The 18,237-nt window shown below is 50.2% G+C and overlaps 1 protein-coding gene across 1 annotated transcript in view; it reads right to left on the bottom strand.

Moving 5' to 3' along the window:
• Nucleotides 1-17,788, bottom strand: part of TTC34 (tetratricopeptide repeat domain 34) — a 39,347-nt gene extending 21,559 nt beyond the window's left edge. Inside the window, exons 1-3 of the mRNA XM_038747191.1 lie at nucleotides 16,215-17,788; nucleotides 11,824-12,049; nucleotides 1,921-2,113 (exon numbers count right to left, since the gene is read on the bottom strand). Of these exons, the coding sequence (XP_038603119.1) occupies nucleotides 1,921-2,113; nucleotides 11,824-12,049; nucleotides 16,215-17,788 (1,993 nt within the window). The remainder of the gene's footprint in view (nucleotides 1-1,920; nucleotides 2,114-11,823; nucleotides 12,050-16,214) is intronic.
• Between the last annotated feature and the right edge of the window lie 449 nt (nucleotides 17,789-18,237).

Below are 18,237 nucleotides of genomic sequence, written 5' to 3' on the forward strand. Positions count from 1 at the left end.
CCCTACATTCCATGGAAACTGCCCTCTCAAAGGTCACCAATGACCTTCTGCTTGCCAAATCTAACGGCTCCTACTCTATCTTAATCTTCCTCGACCTCTCAGCTGCCTTCAACACTGTGGACCACCCCCTTCTCCTCAACACAATTGAATGAATGAATGAATGAATGAATGAACATGCTATCCAACCTTGACTTCACAGACTCCGTCCTCTCCTGGTTCTCCTCTTATCTCTCCGGTCATTCTTTCTCAGTCTCTTTTGCAGGTGGGGGTTCCTCAAGGTTCGGTTCTCGGTCCCCTTCTGTTCTCGATCTATACTCACTCCCTTGGTAACCTTATTCGCTCCCATGGCTTCAACTATCATCTCTACGCTGATGACACCCAAATCTACATCTCTGCCCCTGCTCTCTCTCCCTCCCTCCAGGCTCGCATCTCCTCCTGCCTTCAGGACATCTCCATCTGGATGTCTGCCAGCCACCTAAAACGCAACATGTCCAAGACTGAACTCCTTGTATTCCCTCCCAAACCCTGCCCTCTCCCTGACTTTCCCATCTCTGTTGATGGCACTACCATCCTTCCCGTCTCACAGGCCCGCAACCTTGGTGTCATCCTCAACTCCGCTCTATTGTTCACCCCTCACATCCAAGCCATCACCAAAACCTGCCGGTCTCAGCTCCGCAACATTGCCAAGATCCGCCCTTTCCTCTCCATCCAAACCGCTACCCTGCTCGTTCAAGCTCTCATCCTATCCCATCTGGACTACTGTATCAGCCTCCTCTCCAGTCTCCCATCCTCGTGTCTCTCCCCACTTCAATCCATACTTCACGCCGCTGCCTGGATTGTCTTTGTCCAGAAACACTCTGGGCATGTTACTCCCCTCCTCAAAAATCTCCAGTGGCTACCAATCAATCTGCACATCAGGCAGAAACTCCTCACCCTGGGCTTCAAGGCTGTCCATCACCTCGCCCCCTCCTACCTCACCTCCCTTCTCTCCTTCTCCAGCCCAGCCTGCACCCTCCGCTCCTCTGCCGCTAATCTCCTCACCGTGCCTCGTTCTCGCCTGTCCCACCGTCGACTCCCGGCCCACGTCATCCCCCTGGCCTGGAATGCCCTCCCTCCCAACATCCGCCAAGCTAGCTCTCTTCCTCCCTTCAAGGCCCTACTGAGAGCTCACCTCCTCCAGGAGGCCTTCCCATACTGAGCCCCCTCCTTCCTCTCCCTCTCCTCCCCTTCTCCATCCCCCTTTCTTACCTCCTTCCCTTCCCCACGGCACCTATATATATGTATATATGTTTATACATATTTATAACTCTATTTATTTACTTATTTTACTTGTACATATCTATTCTATTTATTTTATTTTGTTAATATGTTTGGTTTTGTTCTCTTTCTCCCCCTTGTAGACTGTGAGCCCACTGTTGTGTAGGGACTGTCTCTACATGTTGCCAACTTGTACTTCCCAAGCGCTTAGTACAGTGCTCTGCACACAGTAAGAGCTCAATAAATACGATTGATTGATTGCCCAAAGTCAAACAGCTGATAAGTGGCTGAGCTGGAATTAGAACCCATGACCTCTAACTTCCAAGCCTGTGCTCTTTATTGCTAGCTTGGGCAGTGGCTAGGGAGTGGAAGGCAATCTGCTACAAGTCAAAATTCACCTGTGCAGTTGCCCCTGCATTTAGCACATTGCTCTGGATTTAGGAAACATTTAATGAATACCATGACTACAACTAAGAAGAATGCCTGGTATGGGATGCAGAAAGATGGACATCTGCGCAGCTGATGTTTAAGTTTCTCCAGTGACCCCCTGCTGCCTCCTCCCTTACCCCACCAGCCCCCTACTCCCATGGCCCACAGCAACCACCTGCCCCTCTCCCGGTTACCTGCTGCGGCAGACAAAAGTGCCCTGCCCGGTCCCCTTACCAGAAGCGATGATGGCAAGCGAGAGGTACGCCACGGCCTCCTTGATGTACGTGTCCCCCTCCTTGTGGTCAAGGATGACCAGGGCCCTGGCGTGGCAGTGGGCTTGCAGCCGCATCCGATCTTCCTCCGGGAACACCTCCAGGATGGGCTGGAGGCACGAAGTGTCCCCGAGCTGGATGACCTTCCGGATCAGCTTCCCCAGTGAGAACAGGAGAGATTGTCAAACCAGAGAAACCACCTCCACCGCAGGCCGGCCCCTTGAGCCCCGTTTAATTCCAGTACTGGCCTCCTTGCTGATCTCCCTGCCTCTGGTCTCTACCCTCTCCATTCCACATTTCAAACCTCTCCTTGGATGAGTTTTCTAAAACATCGGTTCAGCACATCTCCACAACCCTCAGACACATACCTGTTCCTGACTACTAGCTTTAAGGAACTACATCAACTCTCTCCTAACTACTCACCCATTCCCTTCTCCCACTACACCCCAGCTCACGCTCTTCGTTCCTCCCAACTTCATCTTCTCACTGGGCCTCATTCTCAAGTCTACCACCTCCAGCCCGTGGCTCACGTCCTTCCTCGGGGATCTGACATCCTTGCCCTTCCCCTTGGCCCAGCAGCTGGGACACAGACTCCATGGGGTCAGGGAAAAGTGGCTTAATGGCCCTGGAGGCCCGGGCTCAATTGTTAGGAAGGAGAGCGAGAGCCAGGTGATTTAGCTTAGTTTCTCTCTCTCCGTCTCTAGGACTTTCTCAATCTCACTGTTTTTCTCTTTCCCTCTCTGCCTCCCACTCTTTCTGTTTTCTCCCCTACTGAGGTTTCCAACCAAGGAGTGGAAGGAAGGAGAGAGTAAGCTCATTGTGGGCAGGGAATGTGTCTATTATATTGTTATATTGTACTCTCCCAAGCACTTAGTACAGTGCTCTGCACACAGTAAGCAACTCAATAAATATGATTGTTTGATTGATTGAGAGATTCAGAGAATCTGTCCCGAAGAACAAATGAGCCCACTTCCCTAACATGAGCTTGCAACTTAGAAGGTCATGGGTTCTAATCCAGGCTCTGCCACTTGTCTGTTGAGTGACTGTGGACCAGTCACTTCACTTCTCTGTGCCTCAATTACCTCATCTGTAAAATGGGGATTAAGACTGTGAGCCCCAAGAGGGACGGGGCTGTGTCCAACCTGATTTTCTTGTATCCATCCCAGCACTTAGTACATTGGCTGGCACACGGTAAGTGCTTAACAAATATCACAATTATTATTATTAAGTATTACTATTATTAAATAACAATAATGGTTAATACTAATAACTTCCAATCAAATCTGGCTTGCCTTCTGGTCTGGTTCCTGGCTCTCCCATTGAGGAATGGACTCAACCATGCCTCTAGTTTACTGGAGGAGACACAGAGTCAGCCACCAGCCCCAAAGGACAGCCAGACCACACCAAACTAGTTCAAACATACCACAGTTAGCAGGAAACACAGGAGGCTATCCAAATATTTCTAGTTCCTAAGGAAAGCAAAATGTCATGGTGTTGGATGGTCCAAGCTGGGAGAATTTGGGATGGAGAGAGGAGAGTGAGGGGTGTTCAATAGTCCATGCTGGGTCACTGGAGGGTAGATTTAAGGTGGAGAGGGGAGAGCCAGGGACATTTGGTGGTCTTTGCTGGCAGATGGATCTGAATCCTTTAAGGAGAAGCAGGATTGGGATTGGGAACACAGGATTGGGAGTTGGAGGACATGTGTTCTAATCCTAGCTCCGTCACGTCTCTGCTGGGTGACGTTGGGCAAATCACATAACTTCTCTGTGCCTTAGTTCCCTCATCTGTAAAATGGGGATTAAGACTATGAGTCCCATGTGGGACAACCTGATCACCTTGTATCTACCCCAGCACTTAGAACAGTGCTTGGCACTTAGTAAGCACTTAACAAAATGCCTTATTAAGCACTTGATATTTCCCCCATCCTCAGCTCCTCAGCATCTATGTATAAATCTAAAAGTAATTTTAATGTATGCCTCCCCCTCTAGACTGTGTGCTCTTGCGGGGCAGGGAACATACCTACCAACTCTGTTGTATTGTACTCTCCCCAGTGCTTACCTCAGTGCTCTGTGCACAGTAGGCACTCAAAAAATACCATTGATTGATTGAGTCAGGAATGAAGAGGGGAGAGTCAGAAAGTATTGGATGGTCCCTGCCAGTTTGCATGGATCTGTGTCCTTTAAGCACTTGATATTCAGCCCCACAGCACTTTGGAACATAGCCAAAATTTATAGTGATGTATGCCTCCCCTTCTAGACAGTAAGGTCTTGGTGGGCAAGTGTTTAGTACAGTGCTCTTCACACAGTAAGCACTCAATAAATACTATTGATTGATTGAATCAGGGCTGGAATGGGCAGAGTCGGGGTGTTGGGTGGTCTCTGATGGGTCACTGGAGGGAGAGTCAAAGATGGAGAGGGGAGAGTCAGGGGTGATGGGTGGTCCTTCCTGGGTCACTGAAGAGATCGGGGGCTCACCCAGGTTGGGAGTGCTGACAATCAAATGCCTCTTGAGAAGCAGCATGGCATAGTGGAAAGAGCACAAGCCTAATAGGAGGTTCTAATCCCAGCTCCACCACTTGTCTGCTGTGTGACCTTAGGCAAGTCACTTCACTTCTCTGGACCTCAATTACCTCATCTGTAAAAAGCGGATTGAGACTGTGAGCCCCACACAGGACAGGGACCGTGTCCAACCCCATTTGCTTGTACCCACCCCAGCGCTTAGTACGGTGCCTGGCACATCGTAAGCACTTAACAAATGCCATTATTATTATTATTATTATTATGAGGAGGAGCTAATGAAGTTCAGTGGCTGCTGGAAAATGTTGAGCAGGAGGAAGTGCTTCAGGTGACAGACCAGGAGGACAGTGCAAGTCAGAGCTCAGCCCCGTGAAGGTTTAAGCCTAGAACCGTTTTTCCAGAAACACGTGTTTGATTTTAAACATCAAAGATGCTCTGCGTCTCATTAACCAATTAGGATCAAATACTCCCCGAGAAGGAAGTGGGGAGGCTCTATTTCCTCCTCAACTTGGGGCCCCACGGGCTGAGGCCTTTCATCCGCCAGCGTTGGTCTGAGGTCTCGCCCCTCACACAAGTGTCCGTTGGGCGGGACACAGCAGGGAAAGAAGGACAGACGGGCACGGAAGCGGCTGCTGGGTGGTGAGCTGAAAGGGGGCACGCAGATTGTTTCCAGATCAGGGCAGCCCAGGCTCCATCCTTGGGCAGATCAGCTGACAACGGGGAGACCAGAGCAGCAGATGGAGCAGCTTGGAGGGGGAAGACCGCAGCAGCAGGTGGACCAGCCTGGAGGGCAGCGGTCGGAAGAGGTTTGCTCTCCTGGAGCAGAGAGGCTTATGGTACATTGGGTGACTGGAGGCAGAATTGTTAACAGCAGGAGGCCTTTCAGGTGGCAAACCCACAGCGGGGCAAAGTGGGATTTTTCCATTCCCAGTGTGGAATGGAATGTGTATTTTGCATCAGTTAATTCAGTAATGTTTAATGTGCTGAGCACCTACTGTTTCCTGAGCACTGTACTGGGGTGAGCAGAGCGCTGGAGAGGGTACCTGGAGGAGTATAAGAGCAAAAGACATGATTCCTGCCCCTTAGGAATCCATCTTTTCAGTCACTCCCTCATGTGAAAATAGAGACATTGCCAGGCACATCACCTTCAAACGGTACATATATGCACACATACAGAGGGAGAAAGAAAGAAAGAAAAAAAGTACAGGCCCGCCTTTGTTTGAAAGAAGCTGCTGTTAGCCGTGAGATTTCAGACATAAAATCTGAAAGGAAGCACAGGGCTCTGGGCCTTGAATTTGCCCCTTCACTCCCTGAGACCGACCCTTCTGAGCTGTTTTGCTTGATTGCCTTATAACCCTCTCATTTAAGAGAACAAGAGTAACTCCAGTGACTAGAGTCCCCAGAAGTAGTAGAATTCCAAGTGATGAAATGGAATACCTATAGGCCTGGACTCTACTTACTCAAAGCAGGCACATAACATATCCTCCCTTCCTTCATCGTGTCATTATTGTGGCATTTGTTAAGCATTTACTGTGTGCATAAACACTGTACTAAGTGCCGGGATGGATACAAGCAAATCGGGTTGCCAACTTGTACTTCCCAAGCTTAGTACAGTGCTCTGCACACAGTAAGCGCTCAATAAATACGATTGAATGAATGAATGGTTGGACACGGTCCCTCCTGTCCCACATGGAGCTTGCAGTCTTAATCCCCATTTTACAGCTGGGGTAACAGGAACAGAGAAGTTAAGTGACTTGCCCAAGGTCACACAGCAGACAAGTGGCAGAGCCGAGATTAGAACCCAGGTCTGTGCTCTTTCCACTTGACCTCACTGCTTATTTGGAAAACCAGATAAAATGAAGACCTGGCAAAAAGTCCAACACCCACCAGGAACATTTTCATAGCCAGTTATCCCAGTGCTCAGACTCAACGCTCACTCATTGCTTGGTCTCAGTTCTCCCGACTGGAGGGGGCAGGAAGCACAGGTTAAGAGGCAGCCTAGCCTAGAGGAAAGAGCATGTGACTTGGTGCCAGGAGATCTGGGTGGGATCCCAGCTCTGCCACTGTCCTGCTGTGTGACCGTGGCCAAGTCACTTAACCTCTTTGGGCCTGTTTCCTCATCTGAAAATGGAGATAAGGTGGATTGTGAATTCTGGTTGGGACTGAGTCTGTCTGAACTCAATCTTGTAGCTACCTCCATTCTTCATTCACTCATTCAATTGTATTTATTGAGTGCTTACTCTGGGCAGAGCACCATACTAAGCGCTTGAAAAGTACAATTCAGCAGCAGAGACAATCCCTACCCAACAATGGGCTCTCAGTCCAGAACATAGTAGCTCAAAATAGGTGAAAAATTAATAATAATAATAATAATAATAATAATAATAATAATAATAATAAATTATCCAGCTCAGTAACCCCAAACCAACTAATGGGCCACTCACACCTAAAGGTTTCCTCTTCCCCCAAAGCAGCTCTTTCCCCTCGTACTGTGGGCCCTGAGAGGTATAGGGACAGTGCCTTATTGGATTATCTTCTATCTACTCCAGTGCTTTGTACATTGCTTAACATATAATAAGTGCTTAATAAATACCAGTATTATTATGTCTAGGGGTCTGGTTATATAACTTCCTTTTATCTCTCTTTCCTTTACATTACATTTCTTTACTCTACACATACGGATGGACTGAAGGCGCCACGATCACTGGGTGGGCCTCTGCCTACCTAAAAACAGTAACCGTACGTTATGTCATGTGCATTATGTAGATAAGGTAGAACAGTATCATAAAGATGCACAGGAAAGGGTCTCTGTGGAAGTTCACAGAACCTTTACGTTTACTGGGAATTTCTCCAGGGACAGGAGTCGGGGGGTGGGGGTGGGTTGTCCCCGATCTCCCCACTTGCTCCAGAACTGTTGGGACCTGGTAATAGGACCCGAGGTGGAGCACTGCCCAGGGGAAAGAACACAGGCCCGGGAGTCAGAGGACCTGGGTTCTAATCCCACCTCCACCACTTGCCTGTTGTGTGACCTTAAGCAAGTTACTTCACTTCCCCGGGCCTCAGTTTCCTCATCTGTAAAATGGAGATGTTCTCCTTCCTACTTCAACCGCGAACCGGATGAGGGAGAGGGTCTACATCTGACGTGATTATCTTCTACCTATCTTAGTACTACACTTGGCACAGAGAAAGCACTTAACAAATACCACTATTATGTTTTTTTTTAAACAAACATGCCAGACACAAGTGCCTGGTGTCGTAGCTCTATGATGCAGAGCCTGGGAGGGCTGGAAACATGACGGTGATCCTGGTGTGAAAATGGACAAGCAGCCATCCTCCAAAGCCCCAGGGAGGGAACATTCAGGCCATTCAGGGGAACATTTCCCCTCTCCTCAAGTACCTCCAGTGGTTGCCCATCCCCCTCCGCATCAAACTGAAACACCTCACCTTTGGCTTTAAAGCACTCAATCCCCTTGCCCCCTCCTACCTCACCTCACTACTCTTCTACTACAACCCAGCCCACACACTTCACTCTTAATGCTAACCTTCTCACTGTACCTTGATCTCATCTATCTCACCGCTAACATGCCGCCCACATCCTGTCTCCAGCCTGGAACGACCCCCCCCTCCTCAAATCTGACAGTTACTCTCCCCATTTCAGAGCCGTATTGAAGGCACATCTCCTCCCAGAGATCTTCCCTTATTAAGCCCCACTTTCCTCTTCTCTCACTCCCTACTGAGTCACACCGACTTGCTCCCTTTTTTCTTCCCCCTTCCCAGCCCCAGAGCACTTCTGTATATTTCCGTAATTTATTGCTTTATACTAATGCCTTCCCCTGTAGACTGTAAGCTCGTTGTGGGCAGGGAATGTGCCTGTTATATTGTTGTACTGTACTCTTCCAAGCGCTTAGTACAGTGCTTTACAAACGGTAAGCACTCAAATACAATTGACTGATTGACTGACTCAGGAGGCAGCCACACAGCAAACAAGCAGCACCCTCTTCCTATACATCCCAGTGATGGATTCCCCTTTTGCTCAGCCCACGTGCCCGGGACCACAGGAGCTTGTGACATTTTGACTCCCTGGGAAAGGAACCGGTCAACTTTTGTTCTAAAATAATCAAATGGCAGGCAATTAGTCCACGATGAGGATTGCTTCTGTGAACCCCGGCTCTGTTATTGGCGGACATGTCCCCTCCAGAGCCCGGCTCCCCCCACTGACCCAGGTCCCAGGTCTTTGGGAGCAAACAGTAGTCCTGAAAACGGGACACTCCATGAGTGGGGCAGCTGGGAGTCCTCCCTCTCTCTCTCTCTTCTTCCCTCCTTCCCTTTCTTTTTTTTATGGTATCTGTTAAGTGCTCACTATGTGCCAGGCAGTGCACTAAGCCCTGGGGTAGGTATACGCTAACCAGATTGAACACAGTCCATGTCCCACATGGGGCTCACGGTCTTTATCCCCATTCTAAAGATTAATTAACTGAGGTACAGAGAAGTGAAACAACTTACCCAAGGCCACACATCAGGCATGTGACAGAGCCGTATTAAGAACCTAGGTCCTTTTGACTCCTAGGCCAACGCTCTAAATACTAGGCCACACTGTTTGTTTGTTTATGGTATTTGTTGAGCACTTACTATGTGCCAGACACTGGTACTAAGTGCTGAGTACAGTATTATATTAAGTGCTTCCCTCTCTCGCTCCTCCCTCTCTTCCTCCTTTTCTCCCCTTCCCCCCTGCCTCCCTCCTCTCCCTGTCTTCTTCCCTTTCTCCTCCCTCCCTCCCCAAACCACAGCCCAGACTCTTTCCCAACCAGCCTATTTCAGAGCTGCTCCCCAGACCCCAGAGCCCTTTCCCAGCATTTCCAAGCCTGCCAGAGCAGGGCGGACAAATCCAGATTAAAACCTCACCCCAAACACATACATCACCCACTCTGAGCATCACATAGAGGGCTAGGTGTCCTCTGGGTTCTCAGTGGATTGGTTAATTAAAGAGTTCATTGACAGTCTTAAATAAGCAGCAGAAATTCTATCTGGTTGGAGAACTTTGGCATTGCTGCACTTTCACAACCTGGGTTAGCAAGTGCCCATCAACAATTCCTCCACAGAGCAATTCCTCCTCAAAACCCCTCAAACTGAACGAAGATGAATGACAGACAGAGGATCCACGATCTAGTGGCAAGAATCCCAGACTGGGCGTCAGAAGACCTGGGTCCTGGTCCTAGCTCTGTCACTGGCTTGCTGTGCGGCCTGGGGTAACACTTATCACCTCTCTGGGCCTTGGTTTCCTCAACTGATGATGATGATGATATTTGTTAAGCACTTACTATGTGCCAAGCACTGTTCTAAGCTCTGGAGTAGATACAATAATAATAATAATAATAATAATAATAATAATGGCATTTACTAAGTGCTTACTATGTGCAAAGCACTGTTCTAACTGCCGGGGGGAATACAAGATGATCATGCTATCCCACATGGGGCTCACAGCCTTAATCCCCATTTTACAGATGAGGGAACTGAGGCTCAGAGAAGTGAAGTGACTTGCCGAAGGTCACACAGCAGACTTGTGGTAGAGCCAGGATTAAAACCCATGATCTCTGACTCCCAAGCCTGGGCTCTTTCCACTGAGCCATGCTGCTTCCCACTGAGTCATGCTGTGCAAAGTGCTGTTCTAAGCGCTGGGGGGATACAAGGTAATCAGGTTGTCCCACGGGGGGCTCACAGTCTTAATCCTCATTTTACAGATGAGGTAATTGAGGCACAGAGAAGTTAAGTGTCTTGCCCAAAGTCACACAATTGATAAGTGTCAGAGCCGGGATTAGAACCCACGGCCTCTGACTCCCAAGCCCACACTCTTTCCACTAAGCCACGCTGTTTCTCCTATCTGGAAAATGGGAAGAAGATACTGCTCTCCCTCCCACTTCAGTGGTGAGCCCCTTTGGTGTGGGTTAGGAACTGTGCCAGATCTAAGATCTGGGGAGAGTGATATTTTAGCGGTTTCCTCTGCAGCCTGGTTTCTGTTAGTCCCAAGGGCCATGGTCTCTCCTCATATGCGGGTCGCCAGGGCCCTCCCCCACCTTTTCATTTTTTTCAGATTGTGATTCCCCCTGAGGGCCAGGAGCCACGTCCAATTTCCACCTGTGCATTCTTTCCCAGCACTTAGTACGGTGCTCTGCATACAAATTCTTAATCTGTATCTGTAATTTATTATAACATCTGTCTCCCTCTCCAGTCTCTAAGCTTGTTTTAGTCAGGGAATGTGACTACCAACTATGTTGTATTCAGTCAATCGATTTATTTATTGGGTACTTACTATGGGCAGACCCTATCAGGGTTGCACCTGGAGAGTTTCCAGTACTTTACCAGCCACAACTACAGGACGGAGAGTCAAGCAGAGGGCTACTGGTTCCATTCCTAGCTTGAGCAGTGGCTAGCAAGTGGAAGGCAATCTGCTACAAGTCAAAACTCCTCTGTGCTGAGCAGCGGCAGCATGGGAGAGAGTCGAGGGCGGAGACTCAGGTTTACTGCGCCAAAGGAGGCAATGATAAACCACTTCCGTATTTTTATCAAAAAAACTCTGTGGATACACCACCAGAATGATTGCAGATGAAAGTGGGTTACTCTGGGAAGATTCATTCGTTCATTCAATCGTATTTATTGAGCGCTTACTGTGTGCAGAGCACCGTACTAAGCACTTGGGAAGTACAAGTTGGGAACATATAGAGATGGTCCCTACCCAACAGTGGGCTCGCAGTCTAGAAATATGTCCATAGTGTCGCTATGGGTCGGACTCGACTGTATAAAAGACAACAATAACAACAACTATGTGCACAGCACTGTATTAAGCACTTGGGAGAATATAATATATGACACTTTCCCTGCCCTTAATGATCTTATTGTGCTCTCTCAAGCTCTTAGTACAGTGCTCTGAACATAGTAAACACTTAATACTCCAGGAGGCCTTCCCAGACTGAGCCCCCTCCTTCCTCTCCCCCTCCTTCCCCTCTCCATCCCTCCCCTTACCTCCTTCCCTTCCCCACAGCACCTGTATAGATGTATATATGTTTGTACGTATTTATTACTCTATTTATTTTACCTGTACATATCTATTCTATTTATTTTATTTTGTTGATATGTTTTGTTTGGTTCTCTGTCTCCCCCTTCTAGACTGTGAGCCCACTGTTGGGTAGGGACCGTCTCTGTGTGTTGCCGACTTGTACTTCCCAAGCGTTTAGTACAGTGCTCTGCACACAGTAAGCGCTCAATAAATACGATTGATTGATTGAATAATAGGAGTGATCGATTGATTCATAAATCCTTCTCCTCTTCTTCCTCATCCTCCTCTTCCTCCTCACCTGGTGGCTGTCATAGAGGAAGCCCCTCCTCATCTGCAGCAGGGCCAGGCGGGCCAGGACTGGGGGGGCCCGGGCATTCCGGGAGAGGGACCCCAACAGCACCTTGTGAGACTCTTCCAGGCGGCCCAGCAGATACAGGGCGTCAGCGCACAGGAGGCGGGACCCCTCGTCTTTCTCGTCCAGCTCCATCAGGAGGGTCGCCAGCTGGTGAACCCCCGATACGTCTCTTGGGGAGGGAGGAGAGATTTGAGCAGTTACTGGTCAGAGAAGTAAGGAGGGTCCTCTGGGGGATGGGAGGAGAGGATGGTCTCTACCCTTAGGGGTAGAGCAAGCACGAATGCACGTGCGCACACATACACAGAGAGAAAACTGGCTGCTGGGAGGAGGGATAGCATGGCTTAGTAGATAGAAGACAGGCCTGGGAATCAGAAGGACCTGGGTTCTAATCCCAGCTCCACCACATGTCTTCTGTGTGACCTTTGGCAAGTCACTTCACTTCTCTGTGCCTCAGTGACCTCATTTGCAGACTGGGGATTGAGGCTGTGAGCCCCATGTGGGACAGGGACTGTGTCCAACCTGATTAACTTCTATCTCCCCCAGTGCTTAGAACAGTGCTTGGCACTTAGAAGGGCTTAACAAGTACCATTATTATTATTATTATTCTCTGGTCCTCAGTTACCTCATCTGTAAAATGGGGATTAAGAGTTTGATCCCCATGTGGGACAGGGACTTTGTCCCCCCTGCTTAACTTGTATCTATCCCAGCGCTTAGAAAAGTGCTTGGCACAGAGCAAGCACTTAACAAGTACCAGAATTATTAAGAAAGAGAAGACCCAGTATGGCCTAGTGTAAAGAGCTTAGGGCTGGTAATCAGGAGTCCTGGCCTGCTGTGTTTCCTTGCAAGTAAAATCAATCAATCGTATTTATTGAGCACTTACTGTGTGCAGAGCACTGTACTAAGTGCTTGGGAAGTACAAGTTGGCAACATATAGAGACAGTCCCTACCCAACAGTGGGCTCACAGTCTACAGAGATAAGATCCCTGCTCTCCCTCCCTCTTAGATTGGGAGCCTGTTCTGTGACAGAACCAGTGTCCTTTCTGATAATTTTCTATATACTCCAAGGCTTGACACACAAGAAGCATTTAATAAATGCCCTAATTAATGGTCCCCTTCCTTGCAGGGACTGGAAGTTTTATGTAGGAAACAGCAAAAACCCAAACACCTAAATGCAAGCCAAGAAACACCACGTGCACCAAATACATGATGAAACATTTTGTTTAAGGAAATGGGGTCTGCAGGACACTTGAGAGAAGCAGTGTGGCCTAGTGGATAGAGCACGGGCCTGGGGGCCTGTAGGACCTGGGTTCTAAATCTAGCTCCGGTTCTAAATCAGGTCTCCTGTGCAACCTCAGGCAAGTCACGTAACTTCTCTGAGCCTCAGTTACCTGGTCTGAAAAGTGGAGATTAAGAATGTGAGCCCCCACATGGAACATAGATCGTGTCCAACCTGATTAGCTTGTATCTAAGCTCTGGTACTAAGCACTGGGGTAGAACAGTGCTTTGAACATAGTAAGCGCTTAACAAATGCCATCATTATTATAGTGCCTGGCACACAGTAAGTGCCTAAACACCATTTAAGAGAAACACAAAAAAACCCATCAGCGGTAAGAATGAGGATAAGCTAGACTAAACCATTTGGAACAACTCTGGGTGACTTGTCTTCCTCACGTCTAGCATCCAACCAATCAATCGTATTTATTGAGCACTTACTGTGTGCAGAGCACAGTTCTAAGCACTTGAGAGAGTATAATGTGACAATATAACAGATACATTCTCTTCCCACAGTGAGTTTACAATCTAGAGGATCCATAAATGCTGTGAGTGCCTTGCAGTGAAGGTAAGTGTGTCATTTTGTGGTTGACAACTGAGAACCCAAAATGGACAAGGTCTCAGGCCTGTCCTACAGACAACTCCAGAGACACACCAACACCCTTCCTGAGGCTTACCCCGAGGCTGGGGCTTTTTTTAGAAAAGTTTGGGAATTGGCTAGGTGGGGGAACGGGCAGCCAGGCGGGATGGCACCGCCAACGGTGGAATGCCTTCCGACCGCATTACAGAGAGCTCCCTAGAAGCGGGCCCTGTTGTGCTGCTGCTATGGATATCGATGTGTAAACTCAGCAGAGGCCAGAAGAAAAGAGGGCGGGAGGGGCTGGGGACTCCAACTCTCGCTCGAGTGGATTACATGCTAGATATCTCTCTGTTAGGGTGATTTCAGAAATGTTGGTATCCTTCTGCCCTGCCGCAGGGGACTGGACTCCATGTCAGCATTCTGCACTACTGCAAGGGACTGTACTACACTTTTCCATAAAAGGAAGTTCTCTAAAACACAAACTACTTCATTTTAGGAGACAAGACTCTCCCATTTGATCCTCACTATACTCAATGAGGTTGGTAGTATCATCCCAATTTTAGAGCTAAGGAAACAGAGGCCAAGGGAAGTTAAATTCATTCATTCAATTGTATTTATTGAGGGCTTACTGTTTGCAGAGCACTGTACTAAGCACTTGGGAAGTACAAGTCCGCAACACATAGAGATGGTCCCTACCCAACAACGCGCTCACAGTCTAAAAGGCAGGCTCACAGTCTAGTGAGTTGCCCCTCTCTAGACCGAAAGCTTGTTGAGGGTAGGGAATGTAACTACCAACTCTGTTGTAATAATAATTATAATTATGGTATTTGTTAAGCACTTACTGTATGTCAGGCACTGCACTAAGCTCTGGAGGCACTGTACTAAATGCTGACTGTCCTAATAATAATAATAATAATAATAGCATTTATTAAGTGCTTACTATATGCCAACCACTGTTCTAAGCACTGGAGAGGTTACAAGGTGATCAGTTTGTCCCACGTGGGGCTCACAGTCTTAATCCCCATTTTACAGATGAGGGAACTGAGGCCCAGAGAAGTGAAGTGACTTGCCCAAAGTCACACAGCTGACAATTGGTGGAGTTGGGATTTGAACTCATGACTTCTGACTCCAAAGCCGGTGCTCTTTCCACCGAGCCACGCTGTTTCTCTACTATGTGCTTCTCCCAAGCACAAAATACAGTGCTCTAAACACACTAAGCATCCAATAAATACCACTGATTGATTGACTGACAGCCAGAGGCCAGTGATGGAACTGGGACCAGAACCCAGGTGTCCTGATTCCCAGGCCCCTGCTCTTTCCACTCGGCCTCACTCCCTCCCATGATGAATTTGTAAGGAACTGCAAACATGATTCCACTCCAATTCTGCCCAGGGACTAAAGCTGGATTCGAGGAGCAGCCTGGCCCACTGGAAAGGGCATAAACCTGGAAATCAGAGGTCCTGAGTTCTAAGCCAGGCTTGGCCACTTGCCTGCTGTGTGGCCTTGGGCAAATCATTTAACTTCTTCATACCTCAGCTTCCTCATCTGTAAAATAGGAAATCAATCCCTGCTTATCCTCTTACTTAGACTGAGAGCCCCATATCGAGCTGTGTCTGACACTACCCCACAGCTCAGTATAGTAGTAAATTGAGAAGCAGCGTGGCTTAGTGGCCAAGAGCCCGGGCTTTGGAGTCAGAGGTCATGGGTTCTAATCGCAGCTCTGCCACTTGTCAGCTGTGTGACTTTGGGCAAGTCACTTCACTTCTCTGTGCCTCAGTTCCCTTGTCTGTAAAACTGGAATTAAGACTGTGAGCCCCACGTAAGACGATCTGATAACCTTGTTTACTAATCCAGGACTTAGAACAGTGCTAGGCATATAGTGAGTGATTAACAAAAACCATTATCATTATTATTATTAGTAAATGTTTGTGGCTGAGTGAATAGAGCACAGGCTTGGGAGTCCAAAGGACCTGGGCTCTAATCCCAGCTTCATCACTTGTCTGCTGCGTGACCTGGGACAAGTTTCTTCATTTCTCTGTGCCTCAGTTCCCTCATCTGTAAAATGGGGATTAAGACCTATGTGGAACAGAGACTGTGTCCAACCTAATTAGCCTGAATCTATCCAAGCGCTTAGCACATAGTAAACTCTTAACAAATACCAAATATCATACCAGGTATGCCATGAGGCCTGCTGTGGCCTAGAGGAAAGGTAACAGCTTCGAAAGGCTGGTGGCCTGGGTTCTAATCCTTCTAGACCGTGAGCCCCTTGGGCAGGGACCGTCTCTGTATGTTGCCGACTTGTACTTCCCAAGAGCTTAGTACAGTGCCCTGCACACAGTAAGTGCTCAATAAATACGATTGAATGAACGAATGAATGAATAAAAAAACAAACCAAACCCAAAAAAATACTTAAAAGCCACAAGTATAATGATGATGATGATGGGTTTGGGGAAAGAGGGCATTAGCAGGGCAGGGGCCTTACCCATCTCTCTTGGGGTGATCATCCCGCTCTGCCGCCTTCTTCCCATGGGCCCCAGCTCTGGCCGGCAGGGAGGTGGGCTTCTTCTGCAGCATTTTGTGGCCCTCCTCCTGCAGGACCGTGAGCAGCAAGCCCCTCTGGTTCCAGGGCACGTAGGCCTTGACGGTGAGCACGGCTTCGTCCCGCTTCAGCCAGCAGGCAGTGATGTAATCCCGGGCCCCCAGGTAGGGGCTACCAGCCAGCACACGCAGCAGCCCTCGCCCGCACAGGGCTCGCACGCAGCTGACGGGGTGCGGAGCCTCGTGCCCGACCACCGCCTGGAAGTCCTCCAGGGCCCGGCCGGGGTCCCCGGCTCGGAGGGTGCAGAAGCCCCTCAGGGCCAGGAGGGTGCTGCGGTAGGTGGCCCGCTGGACGAGAAGCAGGTCGCCGCAGAGGGCCAGGGCGTCTCGCCAGTCGCCGGCCAGCAGCAGGCAGTCGGCCAGCCGGACGTTCAGCTCCCGCGCTCGCTCCGGCCCTGGGGCCACGTGCAGGAGGAAGCGCAGGGTGCGGGCCACGCCAGGGAGGGGGCCTGGCCCACTGTCCCGCCGTGGCTCTTCCCGGCTCCGGATCTCCTCCCGGAAGGCGGAGAAGCCCGATTCCACCGCCTCCTGGGCCTGGGCCTCGATCCGTGCCACGTCCCGGGGTGAGAACGCCTCCTCAAGGTGCCTCCTGCCCCAGCGGGGACTAGCCATGAAGGCTTCTTGCAGGTCCTCGAGTGCTTTTCTGGAGTGTAGGCCAGAGAGGAAGTGGGCAGCCGCCCGGTGGACCAACAGGCTGGAGACAACCTCCCCTGGGAGCCTCGGAGTGGCCATGTAATCCCCTGGGGGCCCCAAGGTGGCCACACCATCCCTCAGGGGATTTAGAAAGGCTGGACCATCTCCCAGGTCCCCTAGAGTGACCAGACCATCCCAGGGGGGTCCCATAGAGGTTGGACCATTCCCCAGGTTCTCCAAAACCTTAGAACCATCCCCCAGGGCTTGAGTGCAGATGGTTACACACTCCTCCCACCGGCCCTCACTGAGCAGGAAGGAAGCCCACTTGCTGCAGGCCCAGGGGTCACCCAGTGCCCGGGCAGCCACCTGGTCATCTTGGGGTCTGCCCTCCATGTTCTTCTGTCCAGGTCTATGAGCAGGGAGGGGGGCCCCAAAGGTGCCACTGGGCAGCAGGAGGGGCTCACCCCCCTGTGAGAGGACAAAGCCCCCTCCTCCTGGGATGGGGAAAGCCTGTGGGGAGGGGGCTGGCGTGTGAGGACGGAGGGTGGCGAGGAAGGTGGCAGCGAGTTCTGGAGTGAGGGACACGACGGCCATGCGGTCACAGTGAATGGAGGGGATGGGGGTCTCCCCACCGCCCCAGGCCTCCAGGGTGGCCACCACCTGGTGTTCCCTCTCCTCGCCCAGAGCCCGCACCCGCTTCAGTGCCAGGGCCGGACGGCAGCTGAATGCAGCCAGGTAGAAGGCGGTGGCCAGGGGGAGCTGGCTCCGGGCTGCATGCCAGGCTCCCTCCTGGCAGAGCCGGGCGGGGAGCTCCTGGTGGGGCATGCCCCGGTCGCATCGTCAGTGGGCGGGCACCTGTGGGACAGAGACTGGCCCGTTGGAATGGAGCAACTCATGCACTCATCGCCTCAAGTTCCTGTCCCCTTTCCTCTCCAGAAAATTTACCTCCTCTAGGAAGCCTTCCCTGCTTTACCCCACCCCTCTCCGGAAGCCCCTCAGCCCTCTCGGGTAGCTCTGGTCCTGGTGGCGAGCAGGTGTTGACAGCCCTTCCTTCTGGGGGTGGTGCATAAGTTTCATCGGTACTCTGGGGTTCTCATCCCAGACTGGACTCTTCGCTCCCGCCTGGGCCTCTGCCTGCTCTGGCTCTTTCCCGAGATCCCCTCAGGTCTTTGAGGGGAGGGACTGGGGGTCCCAGACAGTTCACCATCACTGAGGGGTCACCGCCCCAACCAATGGCATCAGAAGGCTGGTCAAAACATTTTGCGTGCTTATGC

The sequence above is a fragment of the Tachyglossus aculeatus genome, chromosome 5 (assembly GCF_015852505.1).
Source record: "Tachyglossus aculeatus isolate mTacAcu1 chromosome 5, mTacAcu1.pri, whole genome shotgun sequence".
NCBI classification, from domain to species: Eukaryota; Metazoa; Chordata; class Mammalia; order Monotremata; family Tachyglossidae; genus Tachyglossus; species Tachyglossus aculeatus.